At 38.5% G+C, this 23,179-nt stretch overlaps 1 protein-coding gene across 2 annotated transcripts in view; it reads right to left on the reverse strand.

The window, feature by feature from the left end:
- Positions 1 to 64: 64 nt before the first annotated feature.
- LOC112054440 (glycerol-3-phosphate dehydrogenase, mitochondrial) overlaps positions 65 to 23,179 on the reverse strand; it is a 34,235-nt gene continuing 11,120 nt past the window's right edge. The window contains exons 2-16 of one of the 2 annotated variants that reach the window (XM_052891329.1): positions 21,429 to 21,518; positions 15,323 to 15,491; positions 14,348 to 14,570; positions 13,783 to 13,946; positions 13,142 to 13,275; positions 12,703 to 12,860; positions 11,757 to 11,950; positions 10,862 to 11,056; positions 9,035 to 9,156; positions 8,710 to 8,846; positions 7,689 to 7,842; positions 6,154 to 6,342; positions 4,830 to 4,928; positions 2,816 to 2,959; positions 65 to 1,042 (exon numbers count right to left, since the gene is read on the reverse strand). In XM_052891329.1, coding sequence (XP_052747289.1) covers positions 2,825 to 2,959; positions 4,830 to 4,928; positions 6,154 to 6,342; positions 7,689 to 7,842; positions 8,710 to 8,846; positions 9,035 to 9,156; positions 10,862 to 11,056; positions 11,757 to 11,950; positions 12,703 to 12,860; positions 13,142 to 13,275; positions 13,783 to 13,946; positions 14,348 to 14,570; positions 15,323 to 15,491; positions 21,429 to 21,515 — 2,160 coding nt within the window. In that variant the 5' untranslated portion in view covers positions 21,516 to 21,518 and the 3' untranslated portion in view covers positions 65 to 1,042; positions 2,816 to 2,824. Of the gene's footprint in view, positions 1,043 to 2,815; positions 2,960 to 4,056; positions 4,156 to 4,829; positions 4,929 to 6,153; positions 6,343 to 7,688; positions 7,843 to 8,709; positions 8,847 to 9,034; positions 9,157 to 10,861; positions 11,057 to 11,756; positions 11,951 to 12,702; positions 12,861 to 13,141; positions 13,276 to 13,782; positions 13,947 to 14,347; positions 14,571 to 15,322; positions 15,492 to 21,428; positions 21,519 to 23,179 lie in introns of both variants that reach the window. The other variant, XM_052891328.1, reaches the window with a different exon arrangement.

Here is a 23,179-nt window from a genome sequence, read left to right on the forward strand (position 1 = left end):
ATTTTAATTTCTTTCAGTCTCATTGAAAATGGCAGAATATGACAAAAGAAAATAATTGAAAAAATTGAATTTCAAAAATATTTATTGCACAAAATATTTTACATTTTTTTTATAATATAATAAATCAAAACAATATTGATAAAAACAACAAAATTGCAGTGTAATCTGCAAGATATTTGTTAAAAAAAATATAAGGCTACAAAGATTCTTATGTACTATAAATATAAATTATAATATTTTGATCATATCAAAACAAATATAGTGGCTAAATCACATTCGTTGATCTTTTCATTATATTCAATTTCTCACATTTAGTTAATTCATTTGATTGTAATAAAGTTTAATAAATAATTAGGTATTTGTATAATAAATAAAATTATTATTATTATTATTTTTTATAAACCCATGGGCTAGCAAACTTGTTTCAATACAATAGTACAAGTTGACCATTCGTGCGTATATGAAAATAAATATATAAAAAATGTATAAATATACCTAATCTTGTTTAAAATGGTATACGATAATATTATGTAGGTAGGTACTTACATATAATTGCAGATTCACGCTATTAAAACTTTTAACAAATAAAGACTAGGTGCTGCTATTTTAAATAATTATACTTAATTGGACATATTAAAAAAAATTGATATCTCAATAATAAAGTCCTAATGTGTGTTTAATTAGTTTAATTCATACAAATATAGCAATGTCAAAAGTCAAAACCATAATAATGGGAATATGATATAAGTAAGTAGGAGAGTAAAATAATTTATAAAACCATTTTCCTTTGTACTCGTGTCTACTATAAGTAAATGAACAGTTAATTTTAAATTAAACTAAAATAGTGGAACAATTAATACAAACATAATTATTTTAAAACCATAACATTGGACGAATATGAGTAGGTAGGTGAATAATATGAGTTAAATAATTAAAATGAAAATAAAGTATGTATTTCCGTATTTACTATACATTTATTTCATTGACGTTATTCTTAAATTTAGTATGTTGACTACTTACATCTTTTCTTTGAGTGATATATCTGAAACAATATAAAGACTTGTAATGCTTAGTTAAGAAAGGAGAATGCCCACCTGCCCATACAACGTCGGCCCAGGGAACCCAGGTATACCTCCATATAAAAGTATATGGAAATGACAACATCTATACTAATATTATAAAGCTGAAGAGTTTGTTTGTTTGTTTGTTTGATTGAACGCGCTAATCTTAGGAACTACTGGTCCGATTTGAAAAATTCTTTCAGTATTAGTTATTTATCGAGGAAGGCTATAGGCTATATATTATCCCCATATTCCTACGGGGACGGGAACCACGCGTGTGAAACCGCGCGGCGTCAGCTAGTGATGTATAAATAAGGATCTGGTTAGATAATTGGCTTAATAAAAGTGTGTTTCTTAAAGAAAAATACATTTTTTATCACAATGTTCGCCGGTGTACCAAAACGAAGGAGAAGTAACATTTGAAGCTGTATTATTATTATTGTATTATTTTCTGTTACCAACAAGCTTAACAAACAAAAAAACGAACAAACAAACCAATCAGAAGTCTTCACAAAATATTGTAAAACTCAGGCTTAATGAAAGCTGTATGAACGATCTTAGCTTGTCCCCATTAAGAACAAACTAAAAATGAATCAAAAATATCGTTTTGACGGCCTCCGTGGTGCAGTGGTATGCGCGGTGGATTTACAAGACGGAGGTCCTGGGTTCGAACCCCGGCTGGGCAGATTGAGATTTTCTTAATTTGTCCAGGTCTGGCTGGTGGGAGGCTTCGGCCGTGGCTAGTTACCACCCTACCGGCAAAGACGTACCGCCAAGCGATTTAGCGTTCCAGTACGATGCCGTGTAGAAACCGAAAGGGGTGTGGATTTTCATCCTTCTCCTAACAAGTTAGCCCGCTTCCATCGACTGCATCATCACTTACCATCAGGTGAGATTGTAGTCAAGGGCTAACTTGTAAAGAATAAAAAAAAATCGTAAAACGCTGTAACAAACTTTTTTTGATGAAGTAATGATTTTATTATTAAAGTAGAATCATCAAGATTTTTTTAGATTTAAGTAAATTGGGTAATTAGGGTAGGCCAGGGCCAGGGATGGGCATTCCCTTTTGAACATAGATGGCGTTGTACTGGCATTAATCTAAAATCGATAACAGCTGACGCATCAACCCTTTTGTCAGCACCACGTTTGGTTCTGTCAAGCTATTTTAGACTTTACACACGTAAAAATAGGATAGATAATTGATTGATTCTCGTCCTCTATGTAGGGTGTCTTGTTCACTGTTGTGGTAATTCATTTTCGGCTTCATTTTTTAATTTACATCAATTTTTTTAAAAAGATTAACAAAATATCCCTGAATGAGTTTGTTGTGGGCTCATCTCGGATCAAGGCGCATTTGGAAGTCTCTTTGGAACTTTAATTTAAAGTTTTCGACCTTAATTATCACCATTATCACGTAACATAACCTGAGGTTTCAAAAGTAAATTAAGCCTAAATAAAAAAAATCGGTTGTCTGTAAAGTCGGTTTCCTGACGATAGTTTACTGTGACAACGTCATAAGAAAATACTGATGGAATGGTTGCATTTTTCAAAAGAAAATGTTCGTTTTTCTAAAATACTGTTTAATAATCTTCATAGACCAGAATATTCTTTATTTCTTGTAAAAAAAGTTGGCAACCCTAGAGCGAGGGAATGACGCATGACGTTATCTTTTTTCGGGTGTGCAGCCGGCTCCATCGAATTATAAGACGTTGTCACGTCAATAAATCAATTTTAACTTTGACTTTGATCCATACCACGTTGGTCTACAAGCCGCCGCCGCTCCTCTCGACGGAGATGCTCTTCTTCAGCTGTTCCTGCTCGTGATGCTGCTCCTCCATCTCAGCCATGCGCGCGAACCGCGAGTACGCCACGTGGCCGGACTTGATTGCCGACATCATCTGTTGCAGGTAAGTTATCATATTAGTGACGTCAGAAGTGAGCCCTCGGCTCTCATTGGTAATTTATGAATCGTAGACAGAGAAATAAATAGACGGATAGAAAGATACTATCAAAATCCTTCAGTAAGAGAACTTATGCATGGATTCTTAAAAAAACAAACTGACGTGTCATTGACAATCAAACAATTTTATTGACAATGACACTTCAACCAGTTGTCTATGGCCTTCTCTGTCTAATGCCCAGTTTGGACTACTTGAGTATTTTAGTCGAGTAGCAAACTAAACTACTTGCTATCGCCCAAAAATCGTTCGAACTCGAATAAAATACTAAAGTAGTCCGAACTAGGCATTGGTATGACTATTAGTGTGCCAGATTAAAATAAACTAAATAAAATACACATTTCTTTTAAACATTTTCAAGGCCTGGTGGAATAAAATTAGAATTAGTTAACTTATACTAAGACATTACTTCAGTTATTAGTTAAAAGCAACACAACACAGTTAAAACAAATTAAAAAAAAAGCATAAGTATACAGTCTCGAAAGCGAAGTGTGTTTAAAAAAAGGTATAAAGCAGGATGAGATATCGATCTAATAAAAGCGTGCAAGTTTAAAAAAAACATTACATAGCGCTAGAAAAAGAAGAGCACTTAATTTTTAACCCATTTTAACCCAAACACAACCCATCTAAAATTTAAAAGAATCAGTTTCTTCTTTCATTAGAAAACACAATTCAATGAAACTTTAGTTGTATGGTAGTTTTGTTCCATAATACATCTTGTAAATAAAGAACATAAATAGCATTGATTTAATAACGACAACCTAAAATTAAAGTCAGGCATTCTAAAGCTAAATAAAACACACAGTAAATTCTAATGCACGTTATTGTCATGCAGTAAATTATTAGAAGTTACTGCATGACAGTAACGTGCATTTGCATGCATACAGCTAAGGCAGTAATTTCTAATTTTCATGCAGTAAATTCTAAAGCCCATGCAGCAACTTCTAATGCTCATGCAGTAAATTCTAAAGCTTATGCAGTAAACTGAAATGCTCGTGCTAGCTCTAATGCGAATGCAGGGTGTAATGAATATGGACCTGCAAATACTCGTCGAGTTCGACTTGTCCGTTCATGTTAGTGTCGATCTCTCGCAATATTTCGTGCAACTGTTCGCCGGTCACTTCCTCACCGTAGTTCTGTGGAAGAAGCCCGAATTCATCGTCGAAGCTATTACATGACACCCACTAGATTAGATTCTACGACAATTCGTGGAACATTCTTTGGTTTTTATCATACGTATATATACGTAACTACTGTTTATTATTGATTTATATTAGAGAGGTTGAAGGTCGAGATATACCTTTTGCAAAAAAATCATAACTAAATAGAGGCTAGTCTAGATAAATGTATCCTTCTTTTGAAAAATATTTCAACTCTAGGAATGAATTGAGATACTTTTCAAAAAAAGGAGGCCTTATTTTTATTTTAAAATTAAACTACATTATTTTCATTTTGCATTAACGCGAAAACGCTTAGATGCGATGTCGTATAAGCTAGTGTCCGTATGACTTCATTCCAAGATTCTGTTTCAAATAAAATTAAGACAAAGGACACATTTTTAAAAAGCAAAAAAATGTTCCACATTGCGTATTGAAGGTGTTCTAGAATTGTGTACAGCTTAACTTAAACAAATCTATGTACATTATAGGTATATCCAGAAAAAGCACTTATAAAATGGGGTAGTTGCACAATTCTAGAACTTTTTTATAAACATAAAGACATCGTACACAACAATCAACCCTTCCCATATTCCTAAGGCATTAGTAGACACAGGTGCAACATAGACCCGCCCGTATTCCTTCTGTTCTACCTGAAGGTAGTCCTGCAATTCCAGTTGTCCGTGATAAGTGACGTCTATCTCAGACAATATCGCACTTATTTCGTCATCCGATGGCTTCACGCCCATACTCTATAAACATTTAGTTACATATTGAAATAAAGCTGAAAATAAAAATTAGTATTGGAGTTTACTCTTTAACCTCTCGACTCCTAAATGGACGACCGGTCGCCCATCGTATCCGTTACGTGACATGTAAAAAAATATAAAGTAAACTTAGGGCAATAGGAGAGCACAGTATCATGCTCCACGCGATAGAGGAATATAAAGATTTTTTTAAATGGTTTACAACGGTAGATTAAAACCGCATTCCCTGACTGTCGGCTTCTTCATCGCAGACGGGCTTTTCGATAAAATACTCGCGGGCAGCGAATGGTTAAGATCGACTGTCTAAATAGGTGTATGTTGCCCAGCAGCACTATACATACATACTATGTACGTCTCAATACTGACGCCTGAAAAGTGAAAGATAGGCAACCGTGGAGCAGAAGCTATATGCGCATCTGCACGCCCGGTGAAAGGTGCGCAGAAAAGGTTGCGCACGAAAACCTAACGCGGTCATTCGTTCATCGGATTTTATTGCCCATATTTTTTTCATACCGGGTGAAAAATTGATTCATATTGAGTAAACTCCAAAAAACAATAGCAAACAGTAGTAGAAAAATCAATTTTTACAAATAGACTGCCATTTCATCTAAAAACAATGTCTCATAATGTCAATTTAGAAGGTTCTCTTTTCCATAATTAGCTTTTAATTGGTCGCTCAAAGTATTAAAATATTTAATTATGAGACTTGTTTCAACATTGACAATAAATACAAATGGAAACAGTTATTTTTCCCTATCTTCAAAGTAAAGTCGAAGATTATTTATTAATACTCTATCCATCATTGGCGTAGAAAAAAAAATTGGGCATATCCAAATTTCTCCTGAATTTCCAATAATGACTTGTCAATATTAGACGAAGTAGTAACTAACTTTATACATTTTTTTTTTAGCCGTGATAGCCCAGTGATTATGACGTCTGCCTCCGGATCCGGAGGGTGTTGGTTCAGATCCAGTCCGGGGCATGCACCTCCAACCTTTCAGTTGTGTGCATTTTGAGAAATTAAATACCACGTGTCTCAAACGGTGAAGCAAACCTGCATACCAGAGATGTTTTCTTAATTATCTACGTGTGTGAAATCTGCCAATCCGCATTGGGCCAGCGTGGTGGACTATTGGCCTAACCCCTCTTATTTTGCCTCGAGCTCAATATGGGTTGATAATGATGTCCACCATTCCATATAATACGTTACCTTCAAACTTCTTCTAATATCGTTAATGGAGACGAAGCCCTTCCTGTCCTTGTCGATGATCTGGAAGCGTTTGATGTAGGACTGGATCTCGTCCTTGGTGAGGTTGATGGGGATCTTGTCGCGGCTGGCGCGGTTCACCATCTGGCCCATCTCGTTGGCGAGGAAGTCTTGCGCCGCTTTGGTTTGTTTCTGTAGTTATTTGTTAACCATAAGTGTTCATTTACACGAGCGGCAACTGTTACCGACGACTGCAGTCGGCGACGTCTCGGCGGCAGTCGACTGCATAGAGCGATGCCGTCGATCGCCGTCGAGAGTCGACTGCAGTCAACTGCGGTCGTTGGTAGAGTTCCAGCTCGTGTAAAGGAACTCTAAGATAAGTATCAAGGTTATAGCTTGGTCAGTTCGTTGATGACACTCCCATGATATGCGGGAGATGGAGGGAGAAGGGGACTGCGCAGGTATGAAGTCGTGCGCGCGGGCATCGCTACCCCCCTCCCGGCCCGCGCGGGCCATTGGGAGTGTAACAATGGAATTTGCCAAGCTATAGCAATCCGTTCAATCAAGGATTCATTGTGACATATTGAGGAAATAAATGACTTTGTCTAAGTCTGTATCTGATCTGATCAATTTTGGTGTCTTTTTTTATTCAATGACTAGCGGACGCCCGTGACTTCGTCCACGTGGAATTCAGTTTTTTACAAATTGCAGGAACCATGGATTTTTCCGGGATGAAAAGTAGCCTATGTGTTAATTCAGAGTAAAATCTATAGCCAAATAGCTTCAATAGCCGCAGAGTAAAGGAGGAACAAACATACACACTCACAAACTTGACGAGACCACACCTCCGATGGAACCCTACGACCTTACAGTTTTCTCGTAATGCTACTAACTAAGATAAGTAGGTAAACTTTAAAACCATGGAAAATAATTCTCGATTTTAATGTCTCTCATTTATTTATTATTTCTTTTTTTTTTTAATTTTTAACAATAAAAGTATAAAATACAAAACATTATTAAAAATTTATAAAAAAAATTCACCCTCCCGCTGCGGGACATTTGAGTGCCCAAGCAACCGGTGGTCAGGGCTCCAGAGTGAGGAACCTCCTCACAATACGCGCCGTCTCAAGAATCACTGCCTTTTGTATCCGACTCTTGATCCAACAGTTAAGCGAAAGCTTCTTAAGGTGTTGGTCGAAGCTTTTCGCTATAAGACCATTGACTGAAACAACTATCGGAACAATAATAGTTGACTCAACATTCCACATGGCGGTAATCTCGTGAGCAAGGTCCAAGTATTTTGATACTTTTTCCTTTTCGGCTTTAACCAGATTATCGTCATGTGGAACTGTAATATCAACAATTATTGCACGACGCACTGACCGATCGACTAGCACTATATCATCGACTAGCACTATTATTAACACCCTCTAGTAGCAAATTTTAAATTGCCAATGTGTTTGCACGAAGTAATTTGCAAGTAGAGGGTCTAAGTTAAAATTATCCAGATAAAGTTTACTTGTGTTTGAAATACGAACCTGTTTCTCAGCATCGGACCACTTGAGCTCCTCGGCCATGATGTCGATGACGCCGGGGAGGGCTTCGGCCGCGGCCTGCACGTTGAGGAACGCGAGGCGCAAGCGACGCGCCACCATGTCTACAGCTGTACACGCATACTCGCGGACACCGTACCTGATGGATTGCGTTTTATATACAACTAGAAGACACTCAGCGGGAATACAGGGATAAAATATAGCCTAAGACCATCGATCTTTTGTTAAAAAGAGCACAATCAGCGACCAAAAAAACGTCGCCAATCAATAAGTGCCAAACACAACTTCTTCACACTCAATTGAAGTAGTCGTATTTGTAAATTCAACCTTAAACTCAGTCTTTAAGGTTGAATTTGCTCTGAATTTGGGATTTTATCGAATATTGATATAATTTTCTTTAGAAATAATTATAAAACTGTCAAAGCAAAATTGACAAGAGGTAAATGCCTATGACACTCACAACTAACATGGTTTTCTATTGGTAAAATAATTTTCAAAATGGGATTGATAGATCCAAAAATTACCCCCACATCTCACAAAATTGTCCTCTTTAGAATATTAGTATAGACAAACAGACGTCGTGCGGTTGCAACCCGTTTGAATACAGGAACGGGAGCACGTTGAAACGGGGATAATATATAGCCTATGTTCTTCGGTGTAAATGTGGCTTTCAAATAGTAAAAGAATTTTGAAAAGGGTCGAGTAGTTTTTAATTGAAATCGCAATAAAGAAAAAAATCAAATCTTAACCCAAGTCATAATGTTTAGATTAATTATTATAGTACAAGTTTTTATTTCTACCACAAGTAGCTGTTTTTACTGCGCTATAAATGCTCTATATCTTGACTCTCAAGACGAGAGAAAGACCAATAGCGTCGGAAGCAAAAATCGCTCTCTTTCTTTGCAATAGAACGAACAAGAGAGCGACGATTTAGATTCTGCCGCTAATGAGCGACATTTGTCTTTCTCTCGTCTCGAGACTACCTAACTACTGAGGTAGAACCTACCTAATTTCAGCATCGATGTAGGGGAACTCTGGATGGATCTTCTTGCCAATGATCGGCCATCTCTTGCCAGTCATTTGCGCCATTTTGGCGACCGCGAACGCTCTGTCTCCGTAGGACTTCGCTAAATGCTGGGCTACCTAGAACATAATAGAATAGAGCTAAGTAATTTATTTTTTGGAAAAAAAAAACGAATGTCACGTCATGTGACCACACGACTAAAATAAAACTTCTTTAGCTCTCCCTTCCAATGTCACACTTTCCGTAACGAATTCCCCAGCTAACTCCCCAAGTAAGAACTTTTAGTGCAATAATCGTCACATTTTACCTCCATCTCAAGTCCAAAGTCCTGCACTAATCTGATGTACATGGTGGGCGTCCAGCCGTGGGCGCCTTCTATCAAGAAGCCGTCGGTCTGGCACTCTTTGTACAAGGGTTTTAGATTCGCACCTGAAATTATTAATTTGTATTTCTTTAACAGATCTTGACTATTCATTGCTAACAAGCAAGATACAACAAAGAGGTTAAGAGCTGTAAGGGCATTTCATTTCCTTAATAGTTTCTTCCTTTTCTTGACTATTAATTGGTCAGTGAAACATTGAGTGATAGAATTAATGAATATGGAAAAGAGTAAAGGAGATAACATGCCACCCTGAGGTACCCCCGCCGCAATATCACACCAAGATAAGAATGAATCCTCATCCTCAACGCGAATGCAATGTTTACGGTCATTTAAGTAACTCCGAAAGCAGTCCACCACCGATGGAGATATGTTAAGAGAGCGTAACAAACCCAACAAAATGTCATAGTCAACAGTGTTAAAAGCATTACTGAAATCTACGTTCCACAGTAGTCACAGAACAATTTGTATGGTAGCTTACGAACTAGATCTAAATTCCGACATCAGATTTCTCTCAGTTATCTGTGAGAATACCTCGAATATGCCTCATTTAAATCGGAAAGCGGACAGATGCCAAAGATATTATCCTCTGTAGGCTTATGATGGGTCAAAGACATATCTAGTGAAGAGGAAAAGATTTATTGTCTAACGATGACGGAATCGAAAACATTGGTCTCGCTTTCGTTGCAACACCAATTAGAGAAACCAACATTGTTTGGTAGACAATACTGTGTTGTCTTTACAATTTCGCGTGGCGCGCAAGATATTCTGTTAGCTGTATAGCTCGGATTTGGAATAAAGAACAAAATAGTGCGTAAGCAATATCTGAATGCGGATCGAGTTTTTGTATCCGCATTTTCACGGATATATATCAAGTGCAGTGCCGCTCTTTACTCTCAGATACGATGCTACAGGGAAATCCAGCAACAGTCTTATCTTTGTATATCCGTGAGAATTATCATAACTTCGCTATTGATGTGATTCTAAACACAGCGTGCTTTCTTTTGAAACACATGCATTTTAATTTTAGAGCAAGCGTTTGACTGAAGTCACGCCTGATGGTAAGCGACCTGCGGTGACACTCGCTTGCCTATATATGCAGAAAATGCATATTCACTCTTGACTTAGGCTGCGGAGCGGAGCGAGGCTGCGGAGCCGAGAGACGGAGAAATAATAGGATTGCACAAAATTTCCGCTCCTCTTAAGTGAACAGGGACTTGCGAGCTAGTTTAAAAAAATCATATAAAAGCGGTAAGCAGAGCGGGAAAATGGGGCGGGGATAAAAATTTATTACATTTTCTGCAACTCCACTCCGCACCCTCTCTTCACTCCGGTGGTCAGACACAGTATGCAAATCCGCTTCGCTCCGCATTAGCCCGTTTCTCCACTACGCTCCCTCGCTCCGATCTGGTGGACTGGCAGCCTTACAAGTTGTAGGTAACAGGGAAAATGGAAATCGGAAAGGCATTCCATATCTTTGTGCGTAATGAATGAGGAGCCAAACCGCTTAGTACGCGTCCAGGGGATATCTACTACGTGCGGTGCCCTGGTTTACCCCTCCTAGTACTTACTTACTTTCGATGGCAGCGTCGATAGTCTCCGCCGCCATGGAGCGGTAGGTGGTCCACTTGCCGCCCGCGATGGTGACGAGGCCGGAGTACTTACTTTCGATGGCAGCGTCGATAGTCTCCGCCGCCATGGAGCGGTAGGTGGTCCACTTGCCGCCCGCGATGGTGACGAGGCCGGAGTACTTACTTTCGATGGCAGCGTCGATAGTCTCCGCCGCCATGGAGCGGTAGGTGGTCCACTTGCCGCCCGCGATGGTGACGAGGCCGGACGGCGACACGTGCACGATGTGGTTGCGCGCCAGCGACTGCGTGTCCGGCTTGTTGGGGTCCGACACCAGCGGCCGGATGCCCGACCACGCCGACAGCACATCGCCGCGGCGCACTGGAGACGGTACAATGACCATATTTTCATCTAACTAGATATGAGAGACCATATCATCTAACTAGCTTGAATAACGTAATAATGTCTCATAAATTGATGCCGGTTGCACGCATGAAAAAGCATGACTCATGGCGATTATGGCGAGAGAATAGATTAAGGTATAATTGTTAAGTATTATGAATAAATAAATAAAAAAAAACCGGTGTTGGGAAATACTCCCGAGCAACCTGTATATATTCCTTATACAGGTTGCTAGGGAGTATTTTCCATAACTTCAAGGTGTTTACGAGTCCAGTGATAGGAGCCGAATAGCATAACTAATATTTTTTTAAGCAGTGCCGGATTAAGCTGGCCCGGGGCCTGTAAACAAGGGGCACTATTAGGTTAAAAAAAAACTTATTTGTTATCTCTCGCGTGTCCGTCTGTCATAGACAATTTTCCCTAAATCTTTGTTTTTTGTGGTTATAAAGTAAATAGAAGTCTTCAATATTCTAGAAAGTGGTCAAAAATTGACCATTCCTCTTCTCCGAACATGATAGGTTAACATCGTATGGAACCCTCTGCACGCGAGTAGGTCTCGCATTTGTCCTTTTTATTCTCGAGCGCAGGCCCCCTTTGGCCGCGGGCTCTGTAGCAAATGCCACCTACCACCCTATGGGTAATCCGGCACTGTCAATTATGTTACGTTCAGGAATATTACCTTCAACGTCCGGATTCAAGTAGTTCTTGACTTCGGTGAGGATGAACAGGATTTCGTCCTCGGTGGGTTTGGGGTTGTGGGTGACTTGGCAAGGCAGGTCCGTGGTGCCGGCGATGGTGCCCTTGTGCCACGGCAGGAAGAAGATCACACGACCGTCTGACGTCGACGGGTCCAGAAGACCCATGTGCTCTGGACTGGAAATGTATCACAGTCATTTTTAAAAGAAAGAAAGAAAGAAAAGAAAAAAAAATATTCTTATTTGGTCCTTAAAACTAAGAAAAAGAAAAAAGAAAAGCGCACTGACCAAATAAAGGACTCCCACTCAGCGTAATGCTGCAGGTAGCTGCAGCGCTGGTTTTCAGTGGGAGCCTTTTAAAAGGGTGACATCACGGGCGCAAACAACAGTTATTAAAAATAAACAACAACAAAAAAAAATTACTTAAAACAGAGAACTAATTACAAAAATATAAAATATAGGTACCTAAATAAACAATGCCTAAGAATAATAAAATCATTACAAGCCTGAGAAAACCTAAAAACTATAAAACATAACTGCCTAGCTCTATTAAATGCCGGAACTATAATATCAACAAGTCTGCTTCTGGTGAGTTATTAAATATTTTTTCAATTTAAGTAATTTTACTAACCTATATATTATACAACCTTTTGCTCACTTGCAAAAATCTTTTTAGTTGGTAAATTGCAAATAAGCAAAAGCATATGAAAATTATGTCTGTCTGAATTTTAAATCAGTTAATAACATTGCTACGGCTAGCCAACACTCACCTTACCTGCAGTACAAACAATGTTTACAACACAAAACATTATTGCACTAAATCATTAACGCGACTGGCAGCGTTGCCGTGTCTACGCTGCCTCGCAAACAACTGAGCTCAAGTCATCAAATACCCTCTTATTTATAGTATATATAGAAAGAGTATTGTACCTGTAGTATCCAGGCAGCACAATATGCACGCCAGACGACGGGCAGCAGATGTCCTTGAGCTGCTGGTCGTCCATCTTCCTGATGGAGTCTGTGAAGGGGCCGGTCGCGTTGATGATGGACTTGGCTTTGATGTCCCATTCCTTGCCCGTTAGTTCGTCCTAGAAGTTGTGGTCGTAGACATATATTTAGACATTTTACTTTTGAAAGACTGGCTTAAATTGAAGAGGTAAAGACAGGCGCGTTTTTACTGGGCGGAGCGGCCTGCATCCAGCGAATCCCTGCGACTCACTTGATGTCGTCAGTCCACTCGACCAACTCTGCGCTTTCTAGTGCGGGGTCGCCATTCCTAGGGATTCCAACGTCCAACGCTCTTCGATTTATATGCCCCGCCCATTGCCACTTCAGCTTCGCAAGTCGTTGAGCACGAGTATGTACTTACTTTAAGGCGTGCTCCGCTGAGTTTGTTGTTGGTCTTGTACAGCTTGGTGACCTTGACGTGGTTGGCGATGGTGGCGCCGTGGCGCGCCGCCGTCAGTGCTATCGCCAGGCACATGCGCGCGTCGTCTTGTTGACCTGGTAATAATGTTCTAATCAATATATGTATAAATAAAAAGAGTATGTCTGTGATTTTGTAATTACTGTACTTATTGTGCTTATAGTTATTTACTGGAGGTCCTGGATTTGATCCCTGGCTGGGCCGATCGACGTTTTCTTCATTAGATGTAAGATGTCGTATGGAAAATCGAAAGGTGTGTGGATTTTCATCCTCCTCCCTAATAAAAAAAACCCAAACAAGATTTTTGAAAAATTTCGTCTGTCTCTATGTCTGTCTGTGTATGATTAGGTGTATCAATTTCAATAATACTTTCACTAGAAGATGTAGGAGGTTGTTGATTTTAGAAATCTTCACTACATGATAATGTAGCATTCCTTGGAAAGATTTTGTTAATATTTAACCTGTGTTACTCTCTGTTAAGGGAGTTAAATATTATCCACGTATTCCACGTATTCATATGAATTTGGTAAAAAGTTACTTTTGTACTGACAAACGTATATTTTAGTTTTATGTATACCACATACCATCATAATATACGATGCCGCCGCACAAGTTGTCGGATTTCAACATGGGGAATAGTTCTAGAGTGTTCTTCTTTGATAAATAGTAGGAGCTCTTCAGGTTTCTGTCACCCGCGACTATGTCGTACATCTTGATACCGAACCAGTAGTAAGGGACCTGCCACCATCTGCAAACAGAAACAATTCATCTATGTATAATATTGTATGCATTTTCTAAATGCTATAAGGCGCTAAGAAAAGTTACAATCGTCTTTGGGGTCAAGCCTCAACATCAACATTCAGATTAGAAACATCGATTCAAGGCAATAAATAACGTTTAGAAACTTTACTTCTCGCGGAATTATTATAAGCACTGAAGCTCTGTCAGAATTGAATCCAAGGGATATCGAATCACCACAAATGTTTCCCTTAATTTGTTTCTGTCTCGAATCCCGGCCTGAAGCTATTGAATTTTTGTGAGTGAAGAAACCATTAACCATATTTGAAATAATTTTCTGGGTGACGTTAGAACCGTGGAGAGAAAGACTTCTTCTTGAGGTTTTGTCTATGATTACGTAGGTATACTCACTTATATACCGGCAGTAGTATAGGCAGTGGCCGGGTTAGATGCGGCGCCACCTCCAGCATGTTGGCTCGCTCGTGCAGCGCCTCCTTCACCATCTTGTACTGCTCGTAGTCGAGCTGCAGGATGGCCTTCTGGAGGTATCGCACGCCGCCGTGGATGAGCTTGGTGCTGCGGCTAGACGTGCCGCTGGCGAAGTCGTCCGCCTCCACTAGTGCGGTGCGCAGCCCTGAGAGTGAAGCATTCGTAAACTAACAGCCATAAAAGGGAACCATAGGTGTCCGGCTTATTGTGTGTGAGTGGTTTGAGCCACAAAAGGGGGAGAAAGCGATAACAAACAAAGATGATAAAAAAGAACATGTGGGAAGATAAGAAACAAAAACACCAGGAAAGCAAACTAAAGATAGAAATAGAAGTGATCTTATATTTAAGTAACGCCTTGTCAAATTTTCACTGGCCCCTATGGGTAATGCATACGGGCCAGTGAAAATTTAACAACACGCAACGAAGCAAGTTTTTATGCAGTTTTCACAAATTGGTTAAGCATAATCTATTACAATATTATGCCTTTGGTTCATTCAGATCACACATATGAAGTACTAGCGGACGATTCTGTTTGATTTATGCGATCAGTCGGTAGACTATAACCAAAAATATATTAGAAAAATCTGCGATCAGATAACCTCAACAGCGGGAGAAGACCGTGTTCATGTCATATGTGGCTTGCGGTCAAGAATTTGCCGTTTTTTAAATCATCAAATTCCTTGAATCAGTCTACGAGTCTAGGTTTGTTGTTGCCGCTATTTGATTTTGTTTCTTCATTCACTATTGACAAATGCTCATTCGACACTTGTTTCAAGACGTAATTTGGTATGATGTGAATATTGGAGTGGCATGCTGAATTCCTGAATGACTTTTATGGAACCCAACTATGGGGTGACTAATATAAGAAAATATAGTTAAGTAATTAAGGTAAGGTACCCCTAGTGGTAGCGTCGAGGGCGCACCCTGCTCCGGTGGCGCCCCCTCCGATGATGAGCACGTCGTAGGTGTGTCCGGCCTGCAGCATGTTCACTTGCTCTGTGCGAGAAGGGAGCGGCCGCTTCTTGCGCTCCGTCTTTGCTGACACTGTTGGCCCGTTGTACCATTGCTGGAAAATTATTTAGAAAACACGCAATAGTCAGGGATCCGTAGAACATTTTTTTGCAACTGATTACTATCAAGTTATTTTTTTGTAAGTAGCTTCATCTCGATGAGACGATCAACTTTTTTATTTACGAAAATTCTTGATTCTGGTAGGTAACTGAGTTACCAGGAAATAAAACTTTCTGAGTGTCGGAACGAGATAACCACGCAATTTGTAGGACATTGTGGCTGATAAGTTTTATATCTATTAATTACGCAACAGTAAAACAAAACATCTGGTTTGTAACAACTTTTTGTAAACTACCCTCCTCCCAACTTGTATTAATAACGAGGTCACAGTAAAGATATTACAAGCAGTATAATAACTCGGCCGTATTTTTGAAATAAATACCTACAGCCGCGCGGTACGTAAACATGTCATAGGGCTGCCCGCATGCAGCAATTTATTTACATTTGCTAACTTTGTGTTTCCACTTAGTTTTGTGATTGTAAATAAACTTTTTTTTATATAAACAAATAAAATACTTTGTAAATTTTAGTAAAATGGGAAGTGATAAATAAAAATGCGTGTTTTTTGATTGGTTGATTTAATTAAGGCTGATACTACGTCAATGATCTTGAAGGATTGGTCGTATTCTTAAACATATTTATTTCGGTGATGCCATCTAGGTATTACCTCCACACTACGTGAACAAATAAAAAAAAAGATAAATACCTTCATGAAATTGTAGTGATTTAAAATAGATAATGAAACAATGAACAAACGCACTAATTGTCCCTACGATACGATAGTTCCCCTAGATTTCTCTAGGATGCCATTATCAGATCCTGACATGAAAAAAATGGGACTAACCTGAAAGAATATTCATCCAAACAAAAAAGAAACGGTTTACAAATGACGGAAATATCGCTGTAAATACGATACGATTCTTTTTGGAAGTCGGTTAAAATTCTTGTCACCAATGCCAAGCTGAGCAAAAGTTTATGGGCTTGCACATTAAAGTGCATAAAATCCGCCATTTTGATTTTTTAAGAACTAAGTTACCCAGTGACACTCGGCCTATCTAGACGAGTCTAATGACATATCATTTATCAGTATGTGTGCTTGGCAAATTTGTTCGTAACACTCCCGAAGGTCGGCGCGGTCCGGGAGGGGGGTAACGATGCCCAGCGCGTACGACTTCACACCCGCGCAGTCCTTTCCTCCCGTCGCCCGCATACAACAACAAGTCATAACATTCAAACACATACTCCTCCTTTGGGCTTCGCCGCAGTCGGGTAACAAAACACAAATGATCCGAGCACAGTCACACAATACATTGTACAAGCAGTCGAGGTTTTAATACAAGCTTATCGTACCTACTGTATCGTGATTCATGAACCGCGTATAGCTACATATTTCAATCGTGTCAATCACTTTCCTTTACTCTATTCACTTTATTTACTAATCCAGATACCTACCTTTATTCTGGAGATAAAAGGAAATACCTTATCCATTAAAAAATACAAGATTATGTACCTACCTACTAATAGGTAAATTTATTTTAAAGTTAACCTTTCAGAGTTTCCAGGTAACTTAAAAAAAGTTATCTCTGGATGGGATAATTTTGAATTCATGCATCCAAAAACGGCACAGTATTTCCTACTGGTCATAATTAAAAAAATCTAATACTATTAATACACTTTACTCTGTTAATACACCGTGCGTTCGTTCGTCACCGCGGCACAGTCGCGACTGTCTTCACCCTACGATCACCCCATGTTCAAGGAGCGTAGGTATAGCTCGCGTTTCGACCTCTAGTATGAAGTCCAACTACTGGTTGTAATATCTTTTCTGTGACGAGGTTATTGAAAGTTGATACTTACCAGCTGTTTAGCTTAATAAACCTGCTGCTAATAAACAACTTAACAGCTACCATGTCCTAATAAAAATTAATAATAAACAACAGATCTATCTATCTAATTAATAATTATTCCACCACAAATGGAAGTATTAAATTATTTACATAGTCCAAAAAATGTGTTTACGAGTCAAATAATCTCACAATATGAACGGTTGATTGTTTAAAAAAAAAAGTAATTTACCTACTCATGAAATTTATCAATTGCATAATAATGAATATGATCTACGAGTGGAAAAGGCATGCAATTCAATTGCCAAGTGTGTGTTGGCAGAGCATCGAGTGTGTTGCAATTGTAACGACCGATGCAAACCTACTTTCCGATCACTTGCACATTTCAATAGTTTGTGAATTGTGACCTGTGATGAATAGTTAGTTCTATTCTGACAATCACCGTTTCAGCCCTTCATTTGTCAAGATAGACTTATGACTTAGGTTATGAATAAAATAATACTATGTATATCAACCCATATTCGACTCACTGCTGAGCACGAGTCAGAATGAGCGGGGTTAGGCCAGTGCAGGTTTCTTCACGATGTTTTTCCTTCACGGTTGAGACACGTGATATTTAATTTCTTAAAATGCACATAATTGAAAAGTTGGAGGTGCACGCCCCGGACCGGGTTCAACCTACGCCCTCCGGAATCGGAGGCAGAGGTCATATCCACTGGGCTATCACGGTATAAATTCGTGTATTTCAGGATATGCTCAACTTATTCGATTTTAACTCGTGAAAAGTCATGTCTGTCAGTAAAATCTATCGCCAATTTGGATGACTGGTCGTAAAAATAGAGCATGTCGATGTCTTTTTTTTTATTCTTTACAAGTTAGCCCTTGACTACAATCTCACTTGATGGTAAGTGATGATGTAGTCTTAGATGGAAGCGGGCTAACTTGTTAGTAGGAGGATGAAAATCCACACCCCTTTCGATTTCCACACGGCATCGTCTTTGCCGGTAGGTAACTAGGCACGGCCGATGCCTCCCACCAGCCAGACCTGGACCAATTAAGAAAATCTCAATTTGCCTAGCCAGGGATCGAACCTATGACTGTTTTGTAAATCCACCGCGCATAATGTGCCACGGAGGCCGTCAAAAGTCTCTATCTACTAATACCTAAGTATTGTAAATTTCTGCATCCTGTTATAAGAAGGTAAATACTTACCTACTCTACAAAGAGATATGTATTAAAATAAACTTAATCAATTCAATATTAGAAAACTAAGAGATAAGATACTAGACACTCATGGTAATTTATGCAATAATAGAGTGGAATAGAAGTGAGGATATAAAGATAACGTGTGTGTAATTAACAACAATTAATATCCGACTGTACTTAATAATACACATCAGTGTTATAAACAACATAGTGTAACAAGTAGGTACGATACACGTGCGAGAACATTTTTAACCTTTTGACTCCTAAATGGACGACCGGTCGCCCATCGTATCCGTTACGTGAAATGTAAAAAAACTGTAAACTAAGGGCAATAGGCGAGCACAGTATCATGCTCCGCGCGGTAGAGGAATATAATTTTTTTTTAAATGGCTCACAACGGTAGATTAAAACCGCATTCCCTGACTGTCGGCTTCTTCAACGCAGACGGGCTTTTCGATAAAATAATCGCGGGCAGCGAATGGTTCAACATAGTAAATATTATAAAGTCAAAATTCATTTATTTCAATTAGGCTTAGTTTACAAGCACTTTTGAAAGGTCAAGATTATGTCATAATTTAATTTAATCTAATGGTGGTAATAATAGTCGAAAACTTAAAACTAAAGTTACGAGGTTTCCAAACGCGCCTTGGTCCGAGAAGAGCCCACAACAAACTCAGCCAAGGATTTTTTTTTGTTTAGTATAGTACTAAAATAATCCTCCTTTTTATTAGGACACCCATTTTAGGAGGTTTTTTATATGAATCACATTCAATAGTTAATAAAACAAAAGAAATAATATTTTATCTCGGCACTTCAAATGTTTGATCTCGCCTAACGTGACAAGTTTCCAATTCCAAACATCATCAACGATTTAAATTATATATATAATATTTCCGCATGGCTACCTAATTCTCTAAATTCTCATATATTTGTATCGTTTCTGGATTCCAAAATAAAATAAACTACTTCGCTTAGAGAAACAACAAACGCACATGCAGAAAACTTGCAGGTTTGCTGAACGGAATTCGACATCAAACAAATGGCTTTTGGAAAGGAACCTTTCCTTTTTGTCCCATTGAGGGGAAAATTGGATGAGTTTCCCATTGGCAATCAAAAAATTTATCGCAGCAATCCTGCTTGGCGGCAAAAATATTGATCAACATACTTATGTTAAGTGTTAGTCAGTCCTATTTAAATTAGATAACTAGGTATGTATCTAACATGTAGGAAGATATATCTAACATATAAAATTCTCGTGTCACAGTTTTCGTTGCCGTACTCCTCCGAAACGGCTTGACCGATTTTGATGATTTTTTTTTGTGTTTATCCAGTATCTATGAGAATAGGCCAACATCTATTTTTTATACCCCTAAGGGTAGGGTAGGGGTAGGGTAGAGGTAGTTGAAAGATTACATCGAGTTTCACGCGGACGAAGTCGCGGGCGTCCGCTAGCCTACTATAAGTTTATGTAAATATTCTAATAAGTAACAAATGTATATCAATTAAAATACGTGATACACAATATCGGACCTACATCTTTATAAATAAATGAGAAAGGTCACGAAATCTCCAAAATAGCTTGACATACAAAGATGAAATTTGGCAGGGAAGTAGTTTATAGTTTAGTAGGTGTCTGCTAACAACGGATTTTGCTTAGGTCTTAGGTCTAGTTGCTTATATTTTTTTTTGTAACTATTGTATATCTATTATCTATTGTACATATTGTTTTTTTTATTCATCTGTTTTTTTCTATAAACTTATGATATATAACAATAGGTATTTAATTTTCTTCCTATTTTATTGAAGGTTTTGCTATTTCATTGCTGGCATATATTATACGTATGTTTCTTGATATTTAGTACCTACTTAAGTAAAACTTGTATTGTTATTAGTAAGTCTCATCTTCATAAGTCACTCCCCTCCTTCAATAAAATCACATTACTATAAATACAAATAAAAAGAAAAAACTCTGGCAAAGACTACTAAAGTTCCATATTGTGTGAAACCTGAGGATGCCTGTGGTGGTGGATACTGCGGGTCATGCTGCCCCTAAATCTCGATATAAAAACCAACGGACTTCCCGGAATAGATTGATTAATAACTAGCGTCCGATCATAAACCTCTTTAATCCGACCCTCTTGCAAAACACGTTCTTAGCGGCCGTCTACTAACTATTAACTACCCTCCTGCCCACAGAATAGACATTGCTAATTTGGTACCGATTTTGCTATAAGGTGAAAGACTTAGGGGTAAATCAAAAACCAGAGATTTTTCGGGATTTGTCTCTCGTCTATTGTGCCCCCCAAGTAGTTTTAATACTGGCCCCTCCACGGCACGCTACGCCACTGGCTAAAAGCTAACGTTATAGCTTGTCAAATTCGTTCGTAACTCCACTCAATGGTCCGTGAGGGCCGGGAGGCGGGTAGCGATGATAAATTAACCCACAACTGGTGCACCCCACTTCCAGCCTCTGCCCCGCGCGCACGACTTCACACCCGCGCAGTCCACTCCTCCTGAGTGTCGTCAACGAACTTGCCAAGTAGTATACTGTAACTTGTAGTAAGTATGTCTGTGCTTCTGCCAAATTTCAACGTCAACCGGTTTTTGATATTTCATGATAAAACCTGTCGCATTTATATGTAAGTAGGTATATTTAGATACAATCTATACTAATATTATAAAGCTAAAGAGTTTGTTTGATTTAACGCGCTAATCTCAGGAACTACTGGTCCGATTTGAAAAAATCTTTCAGCGTTCGATAGCCCATTTATTGAGGTAGGCTATAGGCTATATATTATATCCGTATTCCTACGGGATCGGAAACCACGCGGGAGAAACCGCGCGGCGTCAGCTTGTGTATTAATATTGAAATGTTATATTACCGGTTTATCGTCCGCGTAGAGTGCCCAGCCAGCCAACGCCGCGCCCGCCGCTCCTGCGCCGCCTATTAGCAATTTCCTTCGAGACATTGTCTGAAAAATACGGGGAATTATGTCATTGAAGCTTTCGCTGATGGGTTTACATCATTGAGCTTTTTCATTTTCATCAAGCATTTTCTTTAAATAATTTCTTTAGATAATTATGTATTTACTTTAATTTGTTTTTTATTTTTTCAATACTTGTGAAATTATAGTACACAAGTTCTCAATTTCACATGAGTTAATTAATATTAAAGTATGAGTTATGACTAATTTGGTAGCATGATTTCAAGTTTACACAATAGTTAAGGCAGCGCATGCGAATAAGTCTGTTTAAGAGGATTTTCGGTCCGACCTGTATGACAAAAACTGTGATAACTCGGCTAATATATATGATACCTATATAGCCTATAGCACTCCCCGATAATGTAGCATTCTACTGGTGAAAGAATTTTTGAAATCGGCCCAGTAGTTCCGAAGATTTAAAGAATGTTACAAACTTACAAACTTTACCTCTTTATAATATTAGTATAGAGTATAGATAGGTAGGTAGTAGTTCAGAAAGCCACAAGTTCTTAATTTTACATGACTTAATTAACATTAAAGTATGAGGTTACGACTAATTTAAAAACATGCTTCAGAAAGTTAGTATTATAAATTGGACTTATCATAAAAATAACAGGTAAGTAGGAAGGTACTTATTGCTTCAATTTGTCACACAAATCACACCTAACCTTTGTCTGTGCTCACATAAAAGTATGATTTTTTTAACTGCAGGTCTTAGTAAGTAGGTCTAGAGTTTGGCTAATGAAAGTAGAGATTGAAATCGCACACCAAATTTAAAAAAAATCGGAGTAAATTCTCAAAATTATAGTGCAAATATTGCAATAACCGAGTTTAATACATAAAGTATAGGTAGGTAAGGTATTTTCAAACAAAAAAATAATATATATTTTTTTAATTTGTTTAAATGATTTATCTCAATCTCTACTTTCACTAGCCAAACTATACGGTTTCGTCAAAAGACGGACAATAAATTGGACGAACCTATTAAAAGAATTCCGTTGTGTGCTTTTGATATACCGAACCCTAAAAGGTTACATATTCCCAAATAAATTGAGCAAGATTTCAATAGGTACATGTAGCAGTTTAAAAAGATGTCTACGTATATAGAAACATCTAGTTTCTTAATAGGTCAGCGTGCGCATAAGTTGTTGACCCAGCATTGTCAAGGATGCACTGAAGGCGATAATTGCTTCCGCGAGAGCTCTCTGACATTGGAGGTCGAGCCTACAATCTTCACTGATTAAGAGGTTAACGATATACCTAGTTACTCTTTTTTTTTATTCTTTACAAGTTAGCCCTTAACAATCTCATCTGATGGTAAGTGATGATGCAGTCTAAGATGGAAGCGGGCAAACTTGTTAGGAGGAGGATGAAAATCCACACGCCTTTTCGGTTTCTACACGACATCGTACTGGAACGCTAAATTCGTTCGTCGTAAGAACGGTTCGTCTTTGTCGGTAGGGTCAGGTAGGGTGGTAACTAGTCAATCCAGACCTGGACCAATTAAGAAAATCGAACATCGAACCCTGGACCTCCTTTTTGTAAATCCACCGCGCATACCACTGCGCCACGGAGGCCGTCAAAACTCTACTCTACTCGCGTATTCCCATTTCGCACTTTTATTGATTGTTTTTTTTATTATTAAAATT

Source organism: Bicyclus anynana, chromosome 3, assembly GCF_947172395.1.
Source record: "Bicyclus anynana chromosome 3, ilBicAnyn1.1, whole genome shotgun sequence".
NCBI classification, from domain to species: domain Eukaryota; kingdom Metazoa; phylum Arthropoda; class Insecta; order Lepidoptera; family Nymphalidae; genus Bicyclus; species Bicyclus anynana.